This window comes from Pteronotus mesoamericanus, unplaced genomic scaffold, assembly GCF_021234165.1.
Source record: "Pteronotus mesoamericanus isolate MK-2021 breed Mesoamerican mustached bat unplaced genomic scaffold, CSHL_Meso_final scaffold_174, whole genome shotgun sequence".
Taxonomy (NCBI): Eukaryota; Metazoa; Chordata; class Mammalia; order Chiroptera; family Mormoopidae; genus Pteronotus; species Pteronotus mesoamericanus.
The window spans coordinates 33,252,476-33,276,595 of record NW_026555309.1 but is presented as its reverse complement, the minus strand read 5'-3'; the positions used below and the strand labels follow the sequence as shown (position 1 = coordinate 33,276,595).

Below are 24,120 nucleotides of genomic sequence, written 5' to 3'. Positions count from 1 at the left end.
TACAGGAGAGTAGTTATGGCTCACCTCTTACTCCGGCTAAGAGACCTAAGAGGAAGGTTACCCCTAAGAGGAGACAGGAAAGACCAGTTGCTCCTCCAAAGAAAAGAAGAAGAAAATTACATAGGATGGATCATTATGCCGTGGAAACTCGTCAGGACAAAGTAAGTTTCTCTATTGTTCCCAAGCTTTGTGGCGGGCAAGTCTGAGTTGAACGTTTCCATCAGTGCCTTGGCTTGAAACTCAGCTAAGTACGTTTCAGGAAAACTCTGGTGCATCTTCCTTGGCTTTGAGTCTAGAAGAAGCTGGCACTGCCGATGTTAACACCAGTGCGAAGACCTCCTGAACTTTCAGCAAGGCAGGAAAAAAGGGACTTCGACTTTAGAAGTAGTTGCACTGAAACTAGAATTTAAGTTTAGGCTTGAGTGAATGTTAAGAAGGCTACTACTGGCTTTGTTTCCCCTTAGTCACAGAATGTGTTACAATGGTTGGTTTGCTGCCTTGGTTCTTGGAAACAGCCCAGCAAGGTAGCTGGGGGATTCTTCAAAGATGATGTAGAGTAGAGCTCAATAGAAAATTGGCTTAGATTTGTGGTCTGTAACTTTGAACTCTGAAAAGGCCTGAGGTTATAGAAAGAGAAAGTAATGGGCAGATAGAATTGTGTGTGTTTTCACATTGAGATAATGAGTAGTGTCTAGTCTTTTCAGTATATTCATAACAACCTACAGGTTAATATTCCCAAAACCTTCAGGTATCTCCAAGGCACTATCTCATTTATGATGGTCTGAACTGACCCCTTAGAAGTAGGCTCAGGATTTTACCTAAGTTGTATGGTTTAGTAAAGGAAAATAAGTCACTGGCAAGAGTTGATATATGTTGCGTATTTAGTATTTCTTCATCCTGTCAAGGGTCCTAGAGGAGAGCATGATTTTCTAGAAGCAAATACCACTTAGTCCCCCATCTGTTAGTCCCTTCAGGTTATGCTGCATGTATCATTCTGAAACTTTCGCTTGTGACTTCCTCCTTGGGACAGAATTTGAAATACTGCCTCTCGTCATGAAGAAAAACAAGCTCACCACTGACTTTACTGATGACATGATATGAGGAAAGGTCTTGAGTCATCTGAGAAGATGCTAATGGGAGATAATATTAAGCATCTGAATGAAAAATGATATGTAGATCCCTTCTGTTCTTAGTTCAGTCATCATGGGTATATGTGTGTAATTGTAGTTAAATTGTGAAATTCATCCAAAGTACTGTCAAGTCTTTGCCTGATGAGATATTTCTTGAAAATCTTTCCATTACAGAGATGAAAGTGAAGGGCAGGTCTCTAGTATGTGAGAGAAAATAAGAGACAGATTATGTTTCTTAGGCTTTGGAAATATTTTCTTCAGAGAACTAAGTTTTTTTCTTTCATTTTGTTTTTGTTAAGCTAAATGAGGAATCTCCTAGAAAAAGATTAATGGTTCACTTCTGTTTATTAGGTCTCTTGTAGATTCCTATTTTACTCAAAATCAGCTTGAAAGGGACTAAATTGAGAAGCAGTAACTTTTTTCTCAGAAGAGGTTCTTCTATTAAGAATCTGTTAGTCTCAGATGTTGACATTTATTTGGAACATTAGATAGGTTGCATTGTGTTCGCCGTGTTCTAATTTAGCATCCAGGGCAGGTTACCTCTAAGCTCAGAATTTGTTTTTGATTCACTTAGCCTCCACCTTCGTGCTGGGGTTCAAAGCCTATTGAGATTTCACTTAGGGAACAACACACTTAAATGATCCATCTGATGTTCTGCCCTCAAAATTTCTGGGTTTAAAGAACATTGTTACATTTTAGAAAGGCCATTTTATCTCTAAAAAAAAGAATTGCCTTTTAATATTTCTCATATAATTTACATCACAATATTTTGAAAGGGGTTGGATGAGGAGAGATTTTATACCTGGGGAAGAATACAAATAAATAAGCTTATACTAGATTTCCATGAAGAATGGCAGGCAAATCTCCCTAGACAAAGCTCTGCCTCTCGGCCTGAAGTTTTCTTTCCAGAATGTTCTAGGAGAAGAAGATATATGAGAAACTGAAAGGGAAAAAAAAAAACAAAACTTGCAGGGACTAATTTGCTCCTTTTTCCAGATGACAAATCCTCTGAGGGAAATTGACAAAACAGTGGGGCAATTAATGGATGGACTGAAACAACTAAAGCTGCATCGCTGTGTAAATGTCATCTTTGTTGGAGACCATGGTAAAGCTTTGTTTCTTCTTTGCTAATAACAGGATATATTCACAGAGAGTGTTTCTGATGGTGCTGAGGAAATCAAGGAACGCTTTACCTCAGAACCGCAGGCTGTGTTCTTCACCTCTGTCTCTATTTTTCAGGATGGGGAGATATCAAGACATGATTCCAAACTACAAGACAACCTGGGGTGACCTTGAGTTCATTTTGGCCAAAACCAGGGTCTTCCTGTATCTTCCTATTCTTTGTAGGAAAAACCTTCCTCCAGAAATCCATCTCTTATTAAAATGTTGCAGACGACTTGCATGTTCTATTAATAGCTTCCTCTGTGAATGTGATGTATTAGATGATAAGACCTCATTCCTGATAGCCTCATCCCTAAAAGGAGCCCACAGGGTTTATGAGGCTAAAAAATAAATTTAAATATGATAAGGAGGCAGAGACATAGGATCCTTGACAAAAAAAAGGGGCACATGAGTAAAATTATTTCCCTGCATCCACTGCAGGAATTCAAGACAAAAACCAGAGGATCCTGCTTTAGTAGAATAGACAGTTGAAAGAGAGGAAGAAGCAGGTTTTCTAAATCACTGTATAAAGTAGAAAAATGCATGACCCCTTTCTGGAGGTGACTGAGAACATTATAAACATCATGAGAGGATAGAGCTGACTAAAGTCCTCAGAGAGCATTCTTACTTCACAAGTGCTCTGACTGAGCTCTGCAGAGTGCCTCCTGCGTTCCAGAGCCTTCAAATTGAATAGCAACCCTGGAATATGGGGCTGCTCGCCTCTGGGAGAGGGTTTGGAGGCGAAAAATTGGTTGACTCTGTGGTAGTTCTGTTAAGAACGAATGAGAGGCAAATATCCCTCATCAAAGTTCTGCTCTAGGCCTGACGTTTTCTTTTCAGAATGTTCTAGATGATCTACGAGAAGGTTTAAAAAAAAAAAAAAAAAGCTGTGGGAGCTGACTTGCTCTTTCGTAGGGATTATATTTGACCCTCAGCAAAATCATACTCCACAAGTTTGAAGAGCTTCAGGGAGGACAGAGTCTTTGGAGCAGGGGACATTGTTGATTCAACTGAAGTTGCCCAGAAGTGTCAAGAGCTTTTGGTTACATTTTGGAGCCAGATGTCTGAGCAGTAGATGGGTCTCAATGAGTCACATGCTAGAGCATTGTAACTCTTGAATTGATTAACATCTTGTCTTCCCAGTGTGTAGCCTTCTGAGATGAGTAGATGGCTTTGGTTTTGGGAAGCCAGAGCATCTCTTACTTAAAAGGGAGTATGGTCTAGCATTTCACAGCCTGGGCTTGAATGAGTTTCATTGGAGTTAAAATTGCACTGCACCACTTAAGAGCCACTGGACGTGGTATACGTTAGGTGACCTCTCCGAGTCTCAGCCTCCTCATCTGTAGACTGAGAGCAAGAACACCCCCTACATGGATTTAGCCTGGAAAGTGAAGGGCGATGATGCTTCAGAAGCACTTTACCTATGGTCTTCAAAAGCAAGAGAGTCAGTTTGCTATTATGTTGGCATAAGTGACTTCCTAGAAGTATAACAAAGGAAAGATTTCCCAGTCTTCTATTAATGTGTGTCTGTAAGCTTCCCCTTCCTGGGTTAACATTGGACTAGAACATAGTAGCTGTTTATTGTTTTTGTTTTTCTTCCTGAGTCTTTAAATGTTAGAAAGCAAACTATATAACTCTTGTACTGTGTTGGGATATGTTTATGGTTGTTTTTGCTCCTTTCATTTCAATTTGTTTATAAAACAAAAGGGCCTGGATCTGGGATCCCAGAAGGTGATAATTTGAATTTTACTAGATCCAGGACACTATGGGTTATAATTTTTTATTCCAAAATGTCAGGATATACTTTAGAGAATCACTTATTTCCCCCTCCTAGAGAATATACACCTACTGGACTGTGCACAGCAGTATCTCATCTCATAAATTCTGAAATGACACTAAAGGTCCCTACCAGCCGCCACGGTCTATCACTGGAAGACCTGAATTTGTTTTTGTTTTTTATTTATTTATTTTAAACATTGATCAAGAAATTTTCCTTGCAGGGGGCAGGAAACAAACCTTGGGTCAGGAGGCAGATTTGTTGGTTGAAAAAATTCCCTACCTAGACTCTTTTTTTTTTTTTTTTGTCTTTAAGTTGCTAGCCTTCAGCTTAGACTAATTACATTGTTTACGACTTGTTTTCAGTGTTATTTTGTTTTTCTGTTTGGGTGGTCATGGGGGCTGACATTTTTATTTCTCATCTCTTGTTGCCAGTATTGTTTTCTGAGTAACATCCAAGGCCACCAGTGGAGACAGACTGAGGACTGGTGATTATGTACTCAAGTCAGGAGATACAGTGGAGAGAGAAAGTTGGGAAGATGACATTTTGTAAAAGAGACATGGAACTATATATTCCAGTTATTTAACCACCCCTAGCTGGGAAAGAAAAAAGAATACATCTTTTTCATAATTACTGTGTAAATAGATTTTTAAAAAAAATAGATTATGGTTACTTCCTTTGTCTTGCTGTTCTTGCTGAATGACTTAAAATGATAATTGAGATAATGCCTTTTTAACCTTTTAGTGTTGCAAGATAATATTAAATCAAAGTCTGGTGAAAAGGTCATACAAAGATACATGAAAACATTGACATCGAGTTAAGAAATCTCAAAAGAGGGACGTTGTTGCATGAAACTGTTAAAAACTAATTAAAGAGATGCCCAGATGTTATCTTGAGTGGCTGCTTTAAGGTTTTAATTTTAAGATTGCTGAAAATCTCCCCCCCCCCCCTTCCCATAGGAATGGAAGATGTCACATGTGAGAGAACTGAGTTCTTGAGCAATTACCTGACGAATGTGGATGATATTACTTTGGTGCCCGGAACTCTAGGAAGAATTCGATCCAAATTTAGCAATAATGCTAAATGTAAGTCGATTCTTAAAATACTAAGTTGTTACAGTGGAAATATTGTGAAGCAGGCACGGGCTTGTCCTCTGACACTTCTCTGAATATTCGTGTAAAAATCCTCGCTCTGCAGCTCCTTAGCTGACTGACCGCGAGTAAGCCATTCGAACTCAGCCTCAGTTCTGCATCTGAAAAAACGGGAGTGACAATAACAGCTACCACTTAGGGTTGTTGTGAAAATGAATCTACGTTTATCACTGAGAGTGGTTCCTGGAACATGGAAGCATTATATAAATATTTGTTCTTGTTTTTATCATGTAGAAAATACAGTTCATTTGAGGCATGTGTATAACCATAACTTCTGTTTACAAGAAAAGGACTTTTCAACAAGAGGTTCAGCCTAGCTCTTTAGCTGAAGCTAGGGAGTTCATGGCAGGGTTAGCAAACCACATTCAGGCCCTAAATGTTCCTCAGAATCTGGTGGAAGGGGACTCTTCAACTTCGTAAAAGTGATCGACAGAACCCAGGAGGAGAAAGGATTAAGCCCTTGGGAAGCGGCGGTTGCTTTGAAAGGTTAGAAATAAACAGGAGTGATTTTATCACTTAAGATTCTCACATTCAGGTTATGAGATGCCATTGACAGGAACTTGAAATTATGGACTAAGATGTTGTAGGCACTGCCCACCCAGCTTTTGAGAAGCCCATAGTTTTACTGGAGACATGCTGCACTTTGGGGGAAAAAAAATCCTTTTAGAGTTTTTAGCCTTGAGAATAAGAAACCAGTGGCATCGAGCATAAAGCTTTGCAAAGTTAAGTTTTTTCCAAACTACGTGCCTGAGTCAGCACAAATGGGAGCTGGTCCAAGGTCAGGGCCAGGCAACATTGTGAAATCAAAACAGCAGTGTCTCTGCCTTCTCTTTTTTATGTCCTTTCTGTCCTCCCTTCTCCGGTCACTTGAGACAGGCAGGCCCTTTCCAGAGAAAGGATGCAAGTCACTAAGGTATTTGCACGCAAGAAAGCTCTTATCTTTTTTTAGAAGGTGTCTCAGACCTTAGCCAACGTAATGGGGAGGTTGTTTTGTGGGGAAGAAATAATAGCTACCAAATAATGATGTGATTATTTGCATATGTGATTCCATTTCGTGAGAGACGTCAAGTGGGTGGTTAAGAACCCAGACAACGGTGACAGGATGTCTGGGCTCCAATCCCCGATCCACCAGGTGCTCCCTGTGACCTTGGGCAAGCGACTTAAACACTCTCTGCCTCGGTTTCCTCGTCTGTAAAACAAGCCTTGCTGGGAAGAGTACATGAGAGGTACTTACCCCTTAGATTAGTGTTCCGCACGTTGTGCAACCAGGTGGGTGTTAGCCATGGCGATGATGTCCTGGTGGCATCGCCGCTTTAGCTCGGTACACACGCCGCCTCGTTTCATCCTCCCAATGGCCCTGTGCGGCCCCTGCTCTCCCCCTTCTACAGACGGTGGAGACCGAGGCTCAGAGAGAGGTGACGAAATTGGCTCAGAGCATGACAGCTAGTCAGTGGCGGAGCTAAGATTTAAACCCAGATTCTCTGACTCAAAGCCGCTCCGCTGTGCTGGGGGCGTCTTCCGCTCACACGCCGTGAGGGCTGTGAGCAGGAGGGGACACCGTGCTTCAGAGCTGACAGATTGGTGTCCCGAACACAGACTCAGGCATTTGGTACTTCCATGCTCTTTATTTTCCTTCATGACCCGAAGAATGAGAACTTACTCCAGGCCTGTTGAGGACGGTGGTTTAGGTGGCCACGGAGTGAAGAGGTTCCAGCATGGCGTGCTTAGTCTGTAGGAGGGTCCCTGGGTGTCAGTGTCTCCACCTCCTAAATGCCCGTTGACTCAGCGAGGATTCCAGCACCCACCTCCCAGAGTTGTTACCAATGACCTGAGAGAAAGTGCCTGCCAAGCTCGTATAGACGGAGCGCACGTGGTATGGACACAGTCGGGGTTAACCATTATTGCTACCATCACTACAGTCACGTGCTGCTTCACAACAGGGAGACATTCTGAGAACCGCACTGTTAGATGATTTCCTCGTTGTGCAAGCGTCACAGAGTGCACTTACACAGGCCTCGGTGGCTACGCCCGCTGCCCACCCGGGCTGCACAGTGCGCCACCGTCGTAGGTGCGGCCCATCGTTGACTGAAACGATGTTGCACGGCAGAAAACTGTACTTATTTGCTTTCCACGAAAACAGGCAAGTAAAATGGAACCCCAATTTAATTTAGCATGGAGTCCACATTTCAGCTTTGGATTTCATAGCTTTACAACTAAGATTCTAAAAACTCTCCTTGAACTGTGTATATTCATACCACAAGGCAGGCTTATTCATGCATTTTCAACAAACATTTACTTATATGTATTAACAAATGTTTACTGAGGGCCTACTATGCACAGGCCCTGGGATGCAGCAGGAGACAACACAGACGTGAGCCGTTCTGCCGGTGTTCATGTTCCGGGGTGGGGGGTGCACCCTGACAGCTGGTATCTCTTCTGAACTCCACTGTCCTTTTCTGCTGATTCGATAATAACATACTAAAGCAAATTTTTTGAAAACAAAACAAAGTCCAACCAACCTACAATCTCCTCTTTCTCTCCACACTCCCCCAAAAGGGGACCTTCAGATAATATAATCCTGTCCACAGTTTATACACAGCCATCATTTACATAGTTTTGCTTTTAGCTAGTTCGGAGTATTGACTAAAATATCCTTTGTTTGCTGGTGGTGAAAATAAAGGAGGTGCATACATGTGTGTGTCTGTGGCTGGAAGAGGCAGCTACCTATGTAATTAGACCCATGGCATTACCCAGGAAACAAAACTCCCTTTAGAAAACAGAACTCAAGGGATTAGATATCCATTTTCAAGTGGATGATAACTCGTTTTAAAGATCTGCACATAAATAGGAAGTTATATTAAAAGCCCCAAGTGCCCAGTTTAGTTCCTGATGTTAAATTGCAAATAAACTAAACCCAGGCTCCAGGGGGACCATATTGGACCGTTTGGCAGAACTTAAAGGAGCAATTTACTTGGCTATATCATGGTGCTCTCGAAGCAGGAATTCCCTCTCAGAAGCGGGGACGCAGACCCAGCAAGGGTGTTTACTATATGAATTGTTCCACTTACTTAACTGCTTTTCACTTACTGAAATAGTAAATACCCACGCACAATTCAAATATATTTGAAACAAAACTAAAGTGGTGGCCCTTCTGGGAGGGACAAAAAACAAAAACAAAAACAACAACAAAAAAACAAGGAAAAATTGAATCTCTTGCAGCAAAAATGATTTCTCTCATCAATTATTGCCATCTCTTTTGAAATTTTTCTCCTCTCTCCGAACAGATGACCCTAAAGCCATTATTGCTAACCTCACGGTAAGTACCGCAAGTCAGCAGGCCTCTGCCCTCGGAGCAGCTCCCACCCGCTCACCTCCCGTGTTCGCCTCCCCCGTGGGGCGGGAGGAACATTTTCCCCATTGCCCTGCATCCTGTATATTTGTTCTCCTTGGAGCTTTCACAACTTCTGGCCTGCAGACAGCTGCAGGCTCCCTAACGGTCTTGGCAGGGATACAAACTGACAATATTTGATCTTTCCATTAGTACTGAAAAGTATTCGTTCAAGATTAAACAAATCCTTACTCTCTCTGAACCAGATCTGCCTACTGCCCTGTTCCATCACTCCCCCACCCAGGAGAGAGTCCTTAAAAGCACATGAGGATGTGATCACTTAGACCCCAACACGTGTTCTCCTCCCTTCCCTTCCTCCCTCCTGTCCCTTGACTCAAAGCTGTTGGGAAAGGCCCTGGACCTTGAATGGCCCCAAGTGATGGTCATATGAGTCAGGAATTTATCTTAAAAATTCCTTACTCCCCTCTGATAACCCTCCATCTCCAAAGTTATCTAATCCTCTTGGAACCTGTTTGCTTTCCGTTTGTATTATTTGATAGGGGGTAACAAATTCCTTTTACTCACTAACCATCTTTTCTTTGGCCTAAAACGCCCTTCGGCTTTCTAGAGAGAGACTCTCTAAGCTTTTTTTCTGGAAGGCATTCCATCTAAAGTCCAACTTCCATTTATATTTCAGTGTAAGAAACCAGATCAGCACTTTAAGCCTTACATGAAACAGCACCTTCCCAAACGTTTGCACTATGCCAACAATAGAAGAATTGAGGACATCCATTTGTTGGTGGAGCGCAGGTGGCATGTTGCAAGGTAACTTGGGATTGGCTGGTCCTGTTTCTCATCCTCAGAACCGGTTCTTTGGCAACTGGCATGCCTATGATGTCCTTAGCTGTCATAAGAAGAAATGTCAGTTGGAAATCCCACTGTTTCTGAAGATCTTGTATGCTAGATAAACAATTAGCGCTGAGACAATACATTTCCATTACCTGGGCTGCAACATCTCAGTGTCTCTCCTTTTCAGTTTTTGAATTCATATCCTGGCCTCGACTCTTATTACTTGAGTTAAGTCTGAAGTGTGGCTGGGATGCCACTTTTCCACCCTGAACTGATTTGATCTCGGTTAACATGATGTAGCCTGTAGCAAAGTTTGTAGAGGAGTTAAGAAAGTGTTGTTAATCTTTAGAATGTTACTGTGGACATGCTTTATTTGGCATTAAATACCACTGTTTATCTTTTTTTGAACTACGAACGTCCCCAATATTGAAGAGGCTGTTTCTTGCTCTTGAATTTTTTTGTAGAATGTGTCCCCTGGAAGCTCTAACCACTTGATCATTTCAAGTTTATCCATTTTCACCCAATCCTAGCAGCAACCCCTTCCCACTCTTATTTTAAAATTTTATCTCTGTTGTGTTTTTTTTTCCATTACCAAATTTAGTCCCTTTTTACCCCCCTACCCCCAGCATCTGCTCTCTCTTATTCTGACTTTCTCCTTAAGTGTCAAGAATCAGTCTGTAGGAATAACGGAACAGTTTCTATATGCACTCTAGCTAGGTACTTTAATGAGTTTCCAAGGGAGAGAAAATAATGAGAAAATGTTCATTCTCTAGGACCTTGTGATAGTACAGAGCACACAGAGAGACAATGACAAATACCTAAATATCCTACTGTTATTTTCAGGGGGCACATAGAGTTAAGTGTGTAGGATTAGAAAGAGAGATGTAGGAAGACCAGAAATTATTGAAATCATTTAGAATAGACATGGGAAGTCTTCTTGGAAAAGTCACAAAGATACGACCAGGTGGCTTGGCTGACTATATCCCCTGCAGGAACATTGGCATATGAGAAAGGATATTTGGTGCAGTTGGTAGGTAAAATGGAGTAAAACTGGTTGTTCAGTGGAAGTTAAATCAAAGATGATGATAACTGAGCAAATTAGCATAGACCAAAGCCAGAGATTTTAATTAGCAGTAATCTTTTAATTAGAGTAAATCTTTTAAACTCCTGCGTTGTTAGATTATTATATGTGCATATCTTATTCACCCAGGCTGAAATTACTTTTCCTAAGGGTGAGGACCAAAATGACTAATTTCTTTATCTTCCCCCAAGCACTTTACTTTCATGTGACGTACCCTATAGGTACTTAGGAAATATTTGTATTAATACACATGAAAGTTTTTGGAACAGTGCTACATGACACTTAAACAAAGGGCATCTTCTTGTCACAAAGAAGGTCAACTGGTTTTGATGTATAGAGAACAATTTCCATTTTCTATTTCTGTATTGAGATAATTATCTAGGTGAGCCTGGGATTCTGTTAGATAGGCCACTATTTCTGTGAAGTTTACCACTCAGTTATAATCTTTAGTTGTTTCATATCATAGGTAAAGTTGTATGCAAACATTTTTATAGAACACAGATCTCCTTTCACTGGCAAAACATCATGTATTTAAGAAGTGCCTATTAACGTGTTTGGCATTGAGCCTAGTGAGGGATATACAGAAGTGAGCTTGGAAACATGGTCCTTGAGTCGAGAATCTTATGATCTCAGAGCTGAAGCACCTGGGTGGTCAGAACATTGACCGTGATGGGTGCTTGTTCCGTGCAAGCACAAGGTACAAGAAGGGCAGCGTGACTTCTGTTCAGAGGTCCACATTGCCCTGGGCTGATTGTCAAAGCAAACACTTGGAAGAAATGAAGAGCATCATCTTTTCATCTCCCCAGGACCGATGCAGTTAAAATATGAACAAATATGCTTGTAAAACCTCTTCTTAGAGATTCTTCAAGCACTGAAATTGGCTTTTTATCACAACAAAATCCTGACTGATTACACAATTGTTTTGATGTAGGAAACCTCTGGATGTTTATAAGAAACCATCGGGAAAATGTTTCTTCCAGGGAGACCATGGATTTGATAACAAGGTCAACAGCATGCAGGTATGAGAATTGAAAACGTGTTTTAGTGAATCTCGGGAGGGGTGGGGAATGGTGATGTGAGCGAACTTACACCATATTCATAAGCAGGGGAAGGGCTATACAGAATATTTGCAGTGTCTAATTGTTTTTGTTTTCTTATCTTTGGAAGACTGTTTTTGTAGGTTATGGCCCAACATTTAAGTACAAGACAAAAGTGCCTCCATTTGAAAACATTGAACTTTACAATGTGATGTGTGGTAAGTCACTTATTAATCAACACCAATGAAACAGTCTTGAGTTCACATATGAACTTCCTCAATGTCAGAGAAAGAAATGAGGTGTCTTTTTTCTGGGACCATCTCACCCCCCTGCAAAAATAATATTGTAACTTGCCCATTGGTTCAAAGAACAGAATATCATTCCCTTCTATGGATTCTTTGTCTTCCTCCACCAGTTGACTAATGAGGAGTTTTCATAGTGTTGCTGTTGGCAGCCTTTGGCTGATCCAACATAGCATTACAGTTTGACCCCACCGGTCAGAGACCTGATGAAGCAAGAGTTCGGCACAGAGCTTTCTCCTACCTCCATCTCTTGTGTTGCAGTCCTGTTAACATTCTGCCAGTTTGCATCCTGGCCAGCTATTTATGCGCTCCTAATTATTTTTCTTCCTTGAACCTCTCGTTGCTGAATGAGGACAACTTTTCCTATTTAGTAAGGGAGTGCCAGTCTGGTGGTTAGAGGGGGAGCCTGAAAGTCGGGTCTCCTGGGTTCTCTTCCCATCTTGGCTGTGAGCTCTCCCCTGCCCTGCCTCTCAGCTTAGGCAAGTCACTGTGTGCCTGCTTGGCAACTGTTCACTTGCTATGAAATCAGCCTGTTCATTTCACAGCGGCACTTCAAGGCACAAGGCCAAAGCCTCCTCTTGTCCCCATACTTCTGTGGAGTGCATTAGAGGGCAGGCCAGAGGTTATTTGTTGATTACAAGGCACATTTCAAAATTTGGGTTACAAAGTTTCATAGCGATGCAGAAAGGCATGACACTTTTAGCCTTTCGGTGCCTTCATTTTTTTTCTCTTTGGTTATGTCTCTCTATGAGTAAGGAATGAGCATGCGGCTTCAGAAAGCTGTGGCAGGACGTGGTCAGGCTAGAATGGTTCAGGGAGTAAGAAGGGAGTGCCTACTATCTCAAGTTGGTTTTATCCAATTCTGATTTGTGTTCAGAGTTTTCTGGCCCTTAGAAGGTAAATGGTTTTGGTGCTTGACATATCTCATCAAAAAATATTTACAAATCACCTAGCATCTTCTCTTTCTTCTCATCAGATCTCCTGGGATTGAAGCCAGCTCCTAACAATGGGACGCATGGAAGTTTAAATCACCTGCTGCGTACTAACACCTTCAGGCCAACCATGCCAGAGGAGGTCACCAGGCCCAGTTATCCCGGGATTATGTACCTTCAGTCTGATTTTGACCTGGGCTGCACCTGTGATGATAAGGTAGAGCCAAAGGTAAAAATAATCCTTATGTTTCTCATGAAGTAGGTTGTTGGGTATAAAAAGCAGTGTTGCCCACTGTAACCTCCTGTGATATGTAAATGGTTTATTTCTGTGCTGTCCATAATGGTAACCACTAGCCAGAAGTGGCTTTTGAGCACTTGGAACTGAACTTTTAATTTTGTCTTATTTCATTTTCTAAGTTGAAGGAGCCATACGTGGCTTGTGGCTACCGTGTTGGACTGCAGAGGTATAGAAGCCGATGGGCAAAAAGTAGAATTTATGATGTTATTTTGTGGGTTCAGAATTCCCAAAGATTCTCTTTTTCAACCTGGATCATGCGTTTATATGGTCCCAGTAGGAAACAGATGGCCCGTGCAGAAGAGGTTTTTAAAGAGAGTTTAAAGGATTGTTTCAATCATGCTTAATGAGAGGACTATGAATAAAGGCTGAGCAGGGTAGAGTGATGTCATTGAGGGGTGGTGATGCACCCTGGGGTTAGTGGGGGTCCAGGCCTAAGCCTAAGTGACAACAGGAGGGAGCAGTTATGAGAACATGGGGAGAGAGCTATATAGGAAGGGCCTATGGAATTTGGTAGATAGGTGCAGCCAATACACCGTAACCTTGTAGGGAGAAAGCGCGGGGAATCAACTGCCCCTGTTGTCTTTCCTTTAATTCCCTGCTGGTGCCCCCTATTGGTGAAACCCAACAGGAAGCCTGAGGGCAAGCTTGTTCTTTTGATGCTGTTCAGAGAGGTCAGTTCTCAGGCCACAGAGCAGAGAAGGGGAAGGTACAGCAAGGGTGGGGGTGGGGGCGGTGCAAATAGAGACTATTCAGTACATTCTGTTTGAACAGTTTTGAATACCAAACAAACTACTAGTGTTAAGCAATAATTTGTTCATCAAAGACCATTATAATTGCCAATCAGTGCTACTGACAGCAAGAAATAATGGTGTTACCCCATTCAGTGGATGTGATTCCACCACAAAGCAAAGAAATAGGTTATTTTTGCATGTGTGGTTTTATTATGGGTAAATCTGTGCTCTTTCTATTACACCTCGAAGAAATGTAAAACAGTTCTTCTAGTGTCTCATCCCCATTCCCTCTCATTGCCGCCTTCCAGAGTTCCCAGGGGTCTGGGAACCCCGGTTTGGGAACCTCACCACTGGAGGGATTCAGTCTTCCCTTCACCCCCCACCTCCCTTTCTTGTCCTTCTTACTTTTGCTCCTGACAAGAGCCAATGAGGGTAATTACTCTCAGACCTCAGCTGGAGAATTTGCATTGCAAAAGTCAACAGGAAGTGGTTTTTGAAGTGGATTCCAAAGATAACCTTAGAGGAGTCTATTAGTTGTATCTTGTTTTCTGAACTACCTTCCTTCTAGAGAACAAGAAATACTTTGGGTATGTTAGAGGAATGACAGATCATCTTTATTTTGTCTATGGTTTTCTCCAAAAGACTACCTTTCTTTTCCTTAAAAAAAAAAAATACTGAAAAGGTATAGGGATTAATTAAATGACTACCTCCTCAAAACACACATCACAGGAAAGAAAACATTACAGGTTCAGTGGAAGCTCCATGTGTCCCTCCCTCCCCTCAAGTGCACTTCGTTTCTATTCCAAAGGAACTAGGAACGTGAATATAGTGTATACTTGTCACGTGGAGCTCTATACTTTTCTCCCATGCATGTGTATCTCTTTAACTGATATTGCAATTACTCTTTGGTATAATGCCCTAAAATAACCTATAACGTAGTTTGTATATTATAGTTTTTATGCAGGTGCTATTAAACTAAATATGTCCTGAACTTACTTTGTTCATCATCATGTTTTTTGAGATTTATGCATGTTAACACATGCAATTTTAGCTCATTTGCTTTTACTTTTAATAGTTAATATTTAATTGAAAAACATATTATGGTCATTTTAATCATTTTCTTATTTGAGAACATTTGGTCAATTGCTAGCTCCTCCCATGCTGCTACAATAGATATTATTGCAAATGTCTTTTTGTATACATGTTTTAGATATGTCTGTGGGACATACAGTGAAGGATAGAGCTGCTGAGCCATTACTTTTCAGAATTCCTGAGTCATTACCTTTTACCTTTTCAGCTTTAGAAAAAGCAATTCCATAAATTAGTTTAGAAATCACTTTAATGTGCCTAGAGATTGATCTGAAATATGGGGGCACTATTCTAATTAACTTACATATATGCACGCAAATAATCATCGTTACCACCATGGGAGGTTGGTACCATGATTATTCAGTTTTTAGAAAAGAAAACAAAGTCATGGAAAGATGAAAGAACCATGGAACTACTAGAAAGTGGATGTCAATTTGAGATAAAATGGTTATTGCTCTCCAGAGTTTATAATACTGGCAGCGTTTAGTCTCTTGTTTTGAATTTAGCCAGCTTCTAAGTAGAGACAAACATACAGGAAAGAAGGAACATGTCTTACTTGCTTTCTTTTCTCTTTTCCTTCTCCGGTTTTCAAACATGAAGAACAAATTGGATGAACTCAACAAACGCCTTCACGTAAAAGGGTCTACAGAAGGTAAGGGGCTGATGGAAAAGCAGTTAGAAAAGTTTTTGTTGTTAGTTATGAAAAGGCTTATTTACTTCATAGTGTAAGCACAGTATTTTTTAAAATTTAAATTTTGGATTGCAAAATGATTTCAATATCTGTCTGGCAAAGGGTATTGGTTTATTCTATGTACACAGATGCCAGCTATGTGATAGAAAAATTCCATTCCATTTGTTTTCCTTAATAACTTTTAAGCCCTTTGAAAAACAAACATACAACAGTGTAGCTGATGGGTCATAAGTTAAGGTGCAGAGGGGAACTTCTATGAAAGGATTAAAAGTCACAATTATAAATAATAGCAGCTGGTACCTACACTGTAGCTCACGTACATGGAGAGTCAGTGTGTATGTTGTGTGGGGAGAGATGGATCGAAGGAACCAAATCAGAACTTACTTTTCACACAAGGACCATCTTGAGCTTTAACTTAATTTTCTTATTTTCTGTGCAATGATACCACATGTATTAGTCAACTTTTATAGGCTTGTGATAAAAAAAGATCTCAGCGATTTATACCAAGAAGGGTGCATTTCTGGCTCACATTTCAGTGTGCTGACTACAGGCTGTGTGTGGTTCTGCCTGGCGTGCACTCATTACTCTGGACTCTGAGCAGAAGGAACAAAGCTACGGGGAACCTGCAGAGAGGGAAGGAAGAATGGCAGAACCGTGTAATGGGTGTCAGGGCTTCGGCTCTCATGAGGCATTTGTTAACTTCACAGTTCACTGGCGAAGGCAGGGAACGTGAAAAAAACAGAGCAGGGAATGTTGTTCTTTGGACAGGGACACTGCTCTGTAAGTCACGTGGCAATGGGTGGAAGTAGTAATTCAAGACTATAATGCCTCTACCCCACAAGCGCTTTTATCTGGTTTTGAAATTCCAGAAAATTAGAAGAAATTGGAAGAAGAGCGAAGTGCTCTAATGCAATTTATTACAGTAGATGGGATAGTATCTTGTAACAACAAGGGAATGACTGAAAGTATATTACAAAGTAAACGGATCTCAAGCACAGCAGCCTGTCACGCAGTGAAGATGCACAGAGTCAATCTCTCTCAAGAGCAGTACATGAGTTATTAGTTTACATATGGTTCTGTTTATCGCATGCGCTGTTTCCAATCTGCTTAAGCAAAGGTTAAGGAAACCAGTAGAAGATTTTATTTACTTGTTTTCCGTCTTTATAAAGATTTTCATCTTCTTTCTTCTTCCCTTTCTCCATCACCCGCCCCCCCCCCCTGCTTTGATCATAGAACACACAGACTCTTTGACATGTAATTGGATGAACACAGCTTTGAAGATAGGACTTGGTTGGTAGAAGGTACACAAATCCTTCACAAACTCTAGAAGTGATTTGAAATGTTTGACATCTAACCTCTAGTGGACTAAAGTGTCATTATAACTAGTAACACTGGAATATTGACAGGGTCAAGGGTGCAGAGGCTCACAATTTGAGTTTTTCAAATATATGGAGGCATTTCTCTTCTAAAAGTCTCTAATGAAATAGGGAATTATGATAATTTTTAATTGACTGCCATGTTTTTGCTGATTCAAGCTCTGACTCTTTCTGACACTAAAACATTTCTGTCTGGTGAAAAAAAAAACAAACCCTGCATTTAATTTGTTGGTGGCAGTGTGCTCATGTGGCAAAGCCAGCCCCACAACTCAGCATAAACAGTAGCCTCAAACTTCTGAGCATGAAAATAAGGGGCATCTTCTAGGTGAGTCAGCCTTTCATAGCTGGGAGGACATATTGTTAGTGATTTTTATCAAGCAAAGATATCCATTCTCTGCTTGGAGGCGAACCCAAGTGCCTTATTTCAAGATGATTTTACATCACAGAAACTTTAAAAATTCACAAACTAGGCGCTGTGCACATTCCATTTGTAACATTCATATGTGACTATTCTCATGTCATATGCCATGAAAACACTCATATCTCTATACAAAACACACATGTAAAAACCTGTACATACCAGTATTGAAACAATCCAGTTCTATTTGAAATAACAAAAAAAGGTATACTAAATTAACCTTAAGCAATATTTTGCTGTAAATATCTTGCTATAAATATATAAAGTGTTATAGAATCATGTCCTTTACTAAAACAAAGAGGAAAAATAGATAATCTTCAAAAATAGTGGTCTAAACTGCTTGCTAAAGCCTTAATATTTCTAGGTATGTGATTCTGGATCTTCATTGCCTGACTGTTGTTTCTGAATCCCATGTATTTAATGTCTTGGCAAACTTACTGTGCAATGAAAGCTCACTGACACATTGAATCAATGGATGAATGAATGTACAAAATGGAAATTTAAATCTCTCACAGCAAGCGATTTTGGCACAGGAGCCAGGTCTAATCTTCACTATAATAATAATTGCACTATTTATTTTCACCTTAGTCTTTCTCTATTTACATTGCTATAAAAATGTTTTATATTTTCTTAGTCAGTGTAGTGAGAAGAGAGAGAAATAAAATGGAATTATGCAAAATCATTTTAACATCTATATATATTTGGCTCTTCATCACACAAAATAAAAATTCATTTGGGTAAGAAAGATGACTTAAACATAGCAATTCTTGTTAACTTTAAAGCACAGACTGAATATGGCTGGACAGGGAATCTCCTCTGTAGTTCTTTTCAATTCTGAAATGTTTCTTATTTTTTGGTATTTCTGGAGATGTTAGCTGTGCTGAAGATGTTACTTGTGTTAGGGTGTTTCTGTGTGTGTATCCTTGTGTGTTTTAGGAAAGACTTGGAAGAAATCAATACCTAGTGTGATTGTTTATAGTTTGTAATAGGATTCAAGATGAATGGAATGAAATAGACATTGAATTTTAATAAGTTTTATCTACCAATATTTATTTAATAAAACACTATAACTACTATAACTACAACTATTTTGGCTCAAGACTGGCCTTACATATTTGTCTCCAAACAGTGCAACACCTCAGTGAAATATAAGACTTTGGGAGGTTAAGTTACAGAATCATGAGCTATCAGGAGCTGAGCTGAGTTTTGCCTCTATTTCCCTACGGCACTAAAGGCCCTGTACTTTCCTGTTTAAAATCCTTCTTATTCTAAGGGATGGACAAAGAGACCATGTCAGAAGAGAATCTCGGTTCAGATAAGAGTTTGGAAGTTGTTTCTGAAGTACTAGATGCTTTGACACATGTTGCTGTCTTCCTTCGCTTTTCAGAAGGCATGACTCCATCAAACTCATGCCCAGAAATAGCTGGATCTTCCTTGTGATTTTTCCTCCATTAGAATATCCCAGCAGTCAGCACCCAACTGGAGGCTGCTCAAAATGCTAAGGAGAAGGATAAGGGGCCAGGAGGATGGAGGCCTGGCTTCTGGATGTTGCTACGTAGCTGAATTATCTTGTCCAAATCATGAAGCAGCTTCTTCTCAGTTAAGTGCAGATGATATTGATCTGCTTAGTCTATCTCTTGGGATTGTGTTTGTCAGGTCATATTAGAAAGCTAGTTCTTTATAGTCATAAAGAACAGTATTTTTTTTAAAAAAGGATAAAACAGGCAGTCAATGACTTACCAAGTAGATACTTATTCGAGAAGTGTTTACCAAGAAGGTAGTACGTGCTTGACATTGTTGGAGGTAGAGAGACAATGGTGCACAAAACAGATAATAATCTCTGTTCTTTTTGTTAATATTTTGTTGTGAGAGTTAGCCAGTTGGTGAATTACAATGTAGTGTTTTAAGAATTGAGGTAAGAAAGAAGTGGACGTGAATAGAGGCATTGAATCCAATCCCCAAGGAAGCTGACGTGGTAGTAAATGGTAGCAGGCACTTGCAAGGCGAAGGAGGAGAACGGAGGTAGGAAAAAAGAAAGATCTTGGGTAGAGATTTTGTGGTTAAATGTAAGAGAATGTTATTGTGGGAATGGACATTTTTAAAAAAACAAAAAGGAGACGTTTTCTTGTGGCTCCCAGATCAGCCAGCTGATCTGTGAGAATATGAGTCAGGAAGCTGAGGAGGGAGAGGAAACACAAACTCAAGTCTGGATGGCCAGATTTTGGATGGCAAGAAGAGTGAGTGCTAGGGAAGTCCACACCACTTAAAAAAGATGTGACTCACAGTATTTTGCCAAGTGTGGTATCTGGGAGAGAACCTTGGCATGTACCAAAAAAAAAAAAAAAAAAAAAAAAAAAAAGCCAGAAACTAATGTAAACAGGGAACTGGGTGTGGGATGAAGGCTCCGTCCAGAATTCCATGGAGTAGGAACGCAACCTGGGGAGACACAGCCTAAACAAGGTCCATATCAAGAAATCATGACAAAGGAATTTCAAAAGCAGAGGCTCTGAGACATGATTCCAGGTAGTGGGTCTCAGGATGAGGAGTTCATGTGTCCGAAGACTGAGATTCAGGTACAGCCTTGCTGGCTGAAGTTAGGGACAGTCGCTAAACAGAAGCACAATGGGTCTCTTGCCCAAGGTGTCGTAAGGAGTAGCGGAGCCAGGCTGTGACCCTGACCCAATGGTCCCTGGATGCTCTGATAAGCTGGAAGAGGGGAATCTAAACATCGACCCTGGATTTTAAAGCTTGTCTTTCTTACTGCAAAGATTATTTCATCTCTTTCTTAGATGAAATGATTATGCTTCAGGAAGACCCAAGGGGATTCTTTGCATCAGTTGGGAACCTCGGTTGGATTTTAGGAAACTGTTGAAACCACTACATTGTTATTTTTTCATGCCACGTATGGCCAGTTTATAACTGAGAAGAAATTAGTCCGTATGGCATATTTGTGCTTCAGCCATGTACCAACAACTGCAGTTGTGCATAGCCTAGTAGCTCAGAAGTGCACATTTCTGAAGAAAATGGAGTCTTTACACACAGAGCCGAAGAGTCACTAGAGATGGAGAAGCTTAAGTCTTTCAGGAGAAAGTGAATCTTAAGAGGCCTTCTCCCATTTTGTCCCCTCTCTCGTTCTCCTCCTCATGTCTCTTCCATGAGGGCTGAACGATGTGACCATATTATCTGTCATCGACTTCTGAGTATGAAAAGAGGTACTATTGAGAATTATGCCAGAGCGGCAGGCAGAGACCAGGATGTGGGGTCCACCTGGCTCAGCTTCCCCTGTTCTGTGAGGACTCTACTGATGCCACCTCACCCTCATCTGTGACATTTGCTACGCTCTGCGTTCCCATTAAACTCTGTAGATATCCCTGGTACAATAGCCATGTTGGTCCCTCCCCTTGAACTGTGAGCTTTTGGACGGCAAGAGCTCTATCTTAATTATCTCTGCCTAGTGTCTCTATCCTCCAGCCCAAGGGCTGGCACAAAGAAGGTACTCAGTACGTGTTTGATGAGGGGGCATACATCAATGAAAAATTCGTAGGTAGATAGCTGACAGGATTGGTGGAGAAGTTATTCCTGGTAGAGAGAAAGGGAATCACCTGTATAAGAGCAGAAAGTTCCTAGTGGTCATGAGCCGAGTATGGCAAGTAATTCAGCCTTCCTGGAAGGGAGTGGTATGTTGAGAAATGTCAATAAATGAGGACTGGAGTGGGGGCCGGAGCTGGTGGAGTACATCGATTGTCCAAAGCTATTGTTTGGAGGGGTACTGCACAGAGAAACATGGCAACTGCTGCCCCTTCATGGAATAGGCTGGAGGCTAGGTTTGCACTGGACTTTGCAAGAATGTGTTCGGTAAGCATTCAAACTTGAATGATAAAAAGAGAATAGCTGCTCAAAGAACTTTGATACTTTTGCTTCCAGCTGAAACCAGGAAATTGAGAGGCAACAAAAAAGAAAACAAGGAAAACGTTCATGGAAATTTTGAACCTAGAAAAGGTTTGGTTTGAATTTTGAAGGAAAGTTTGACTTGGTTTACTTGCCCCCCCAGTACTACTGTGATGATTTGCTGGCTATTTTTTGTTCATTATATTTCATTTCCATAATCCTAGCATGTTAAGTTCTAATTCTTAAAGATGGGTCCCCAGATTCAGCCGCTTAGCCAAGGCTTCCGCCTTCAGGGCGGCGCTGAAGCCCAGCTACCCGGAGCAGGCCCGCACGGTGACAGTGTGGGCCGCTTTGCCTCAAATCAGCAGAGGAGTATCCTCCATTACTTGCGTAGATGGATAATACTTTAATTAAAGCAACATGTATAAATAATTTAATAAGTGATTGCCAGAACTGGTTTTCTCTAATAAAAATAATCATAAAAATTTTTTTTGGATGATCACTAAGGGAACTGTGAATTGCCTAAAACTCAATACCTCAATCTTAAAATATTTTGATCTGTTAGACCCCAATTTCCAAGAATCGGTGGGGGCTCTGACTTTAGCCCATCCAAATTGGGCAGATCAAGCTCCAGGCAGTTACTGTGGGTGTGGAATGAAAGCTGGCACACTAAAGTCCTATCTCTTCCTCCTACAAAAGTAAGATTTCAGACCTAATATATTCGTAAGAGAAGAGCGATGTCTGAATCTGCATTCTGGAGTCTTACCTGAGTGCTTCAGTAACTGATGACCTTCCTCTTCTGGATTCAAAGGATGCTCTTGAATGCTCAGTGACATTGTCTATACATGTTTCTTTGAGTTCTTACCCAAAGAGTTTTCCTTCATGTGACAAAGCTGCTTACTTTAAATGCTCATTACTACTCACTGTTTATGTTGAAGTAATGCATATTTGAGTTGCTGTTTGCAACTGATGATTGAGATGCCTCCCTTTTAATTAAATCACCGGTGAATTTGATGAACCTTTTCAGGGGTCAAATGAATTAATTCTACACACAAAAAAAGAAAATCCTATTGACTGCTCATTCAGCCAAATCATTTCAAAATTTGCTAAGCATGTTTCCTTCCTATACAGATTGAGATTCTTTGCAGCTGAAAAGAAAGCACTAAAATAAGCACAGCATTTGCATCGTAGTTTTGATAACTGTAAACCTTGACCCATGCTTAGGTGATCAGATAAACCACAAAACTGTTAGGAAAACTAACTTGATTGAATTAATGAGAAGGCGCTCAATGTTATTAATAAGAAAGCACATTTTGGACAACTGGACTCTCTTCCAGTGTTTCTTTAACGTTTGATGTAAAGTTTAATTTGTCTTTAATACAGTTTATTTTTTCTTTCCTAGAGAGACACCTCCTCTATGGACGGCCTGCAGTGCTTTATCGGACTAGATATGATATCTTATATCATACCGATTTTGAAAGCGGTTATAGTGAGATATTACAAATGCCACTCTGGACATCATACACTGTTTCCAAACAGGTCATGGAGAAGATGGGGCTTGATAAAAATCTTCCTTTGATCGCGTTCCTTTCATTCATATAATAATTGCTTGCATAACAGAATTTTGTCTTAGAAAAGATTTTAATTGTTTCTGATGAAAAAACAAAATCCAGTATTGGATCTATTGCAAGATATTTTGAACTAGAATTTATGCAATGATTTAATAACTGTATGGCAATATGTTAAGTATCAAAGGGAGCATACTAATTATTTTCGTTTTCTTCACTCTGCCCGTTACTGACCAATAGTTCCAGAAGTCACCATGATTTGTTTGTTATAAGAGACTTTATTTTCTAGAACAGTTTTAAGCTTATAGCAAAAATGAAATGGAAAAAAACACAGAGCTCCCACATACTCACACTCCCTCCCCGCACATGTACAACTTCCCCTACTACCAGCATCCTGTTTGTTTTTTAATAAAAGTTTTATAGTGGGGTTTGAGTTTTGATGAAGATGAGATAAGTTTATATCAGGAATTAGAAACATTTATTTGGCAGTTGAGAATATGTTTTCAATTTCTGAATACAACTGAGTCCTTCCACTGCCCCAAACACAGCGTCTTACTGATTTGCACTGTATGCGTGTGTGTACGCTCTGGGACACACAGTATGTTTGTGCAGTTTTTCTTTCTATAGAGAGCAAGTCTATATTATTTTGGAGTGTTATATTTCTAACTGTCTTCTGTGGAATCCTATTTATTATTTCAACAGTGGGATACCTGCTTTATATATTGTTTTACTTAAGACTTTATGGAGGGAATTCTGCTGCTAAAAAGTTAAGAGTTTGAAAATTACTGGCTTACTGTATTTAAAACTGAGGTCCTTTTTTTTTTGTTTAAGAGTCAAGAAGATTGCAATATGAGCCATAGTAAAAGCTAGAGGGGTTTTGATTCCTGCTGTAACAGAACGATATGGGTTCAGTATTTCACTGTTGGTTTGACACTCCCTCTGCGATGACATTACTGAGTACCTCTGACTCACTGTGCAGGCTGAGGTCTCTGGCGTCCCTGAGCACTTGACCAACTGTGTCCGGCCTGATGTTCGTGTTTCTCCGAGCTTCAGTCAGAGCTGCCTGGCCTACAAAAATGATAAACAAATGTCTTATGGATTCCTCTTCCCTCCTTGTAAGTTATGGAGTATCAGCATCTGATCATGCTAGAGGGATGTAATTTTGTGGAGTCTGGAGTGTGCAACTTGGTATTTAAGACCTCAGTGGTTTTCAGGCTTTCTACAGGAGAGCTGCCCCAGAGATGGAAGATAGGAACTTCTATGGGATCCTTCCACAACCGGCCAGGAAAGAGACCGGCTTTCACAAAGCCGAT

General features: G+C 40.6%; 1 protein-coding gene across 5 annotated transcripts in view; it reads left to right on the top strand.

Moving 5' to 3' along the window:
• The window catches only part of ENPP2 (ectonucleotide pyrophosphatase/phosphodiesterase 2), a 95,871-nt gene that overhangs the window by 60,223 nt on the left and 11,528 nt on the right, over positions 1–24,120 (top strand). For 2 of the 5 annotated variants that reach the window (XM_054590433.1, XM_054590431.1), the window contains exons 12-21: positions 2,127–2,235; positions 5,028–5,153; positions 8,504–8,535; positions 9,245–9,372; positions 11,409–11,496; positions 11,645–11,732; positions 12,793–12,977; positions 15,467–15,518; positions 22,642–22,778; positions 23,787–23,922. In XM_054590433.1, coding sequence (XP_054446408.1) covers positions 2,127–2,235; positions 5,028–5,153; positions 8,504–8,535; positions 9,245–9,372; positions 11,409–11,496; positions 11,645–11,732; positions 12,793–12,977; positions 15,467–15,518; positions 22,642–22,778; positions 23,787–23,922 — 1,081 coding nt within the window. Of the gene's footprint in view, positions 1–5; positions 162–2,126; positions 2,236–5,027; positions 5,154–8,503; positions 8,536–9,244; positions 9,373–11,408; positions 11,497–11,644; positions 11,733–12,792; positions 12,978–15,466; positions 15,519–21,275; positions 21,351–22,641; positions 22,779–23,786; positions 23,923–24,120 lie in introns of all 5 variants that reach the window. The other 3 variants (XM_054590435.1, XM_054590434.1, XM_054590432.1) reach the window with 3 other exon arrangements.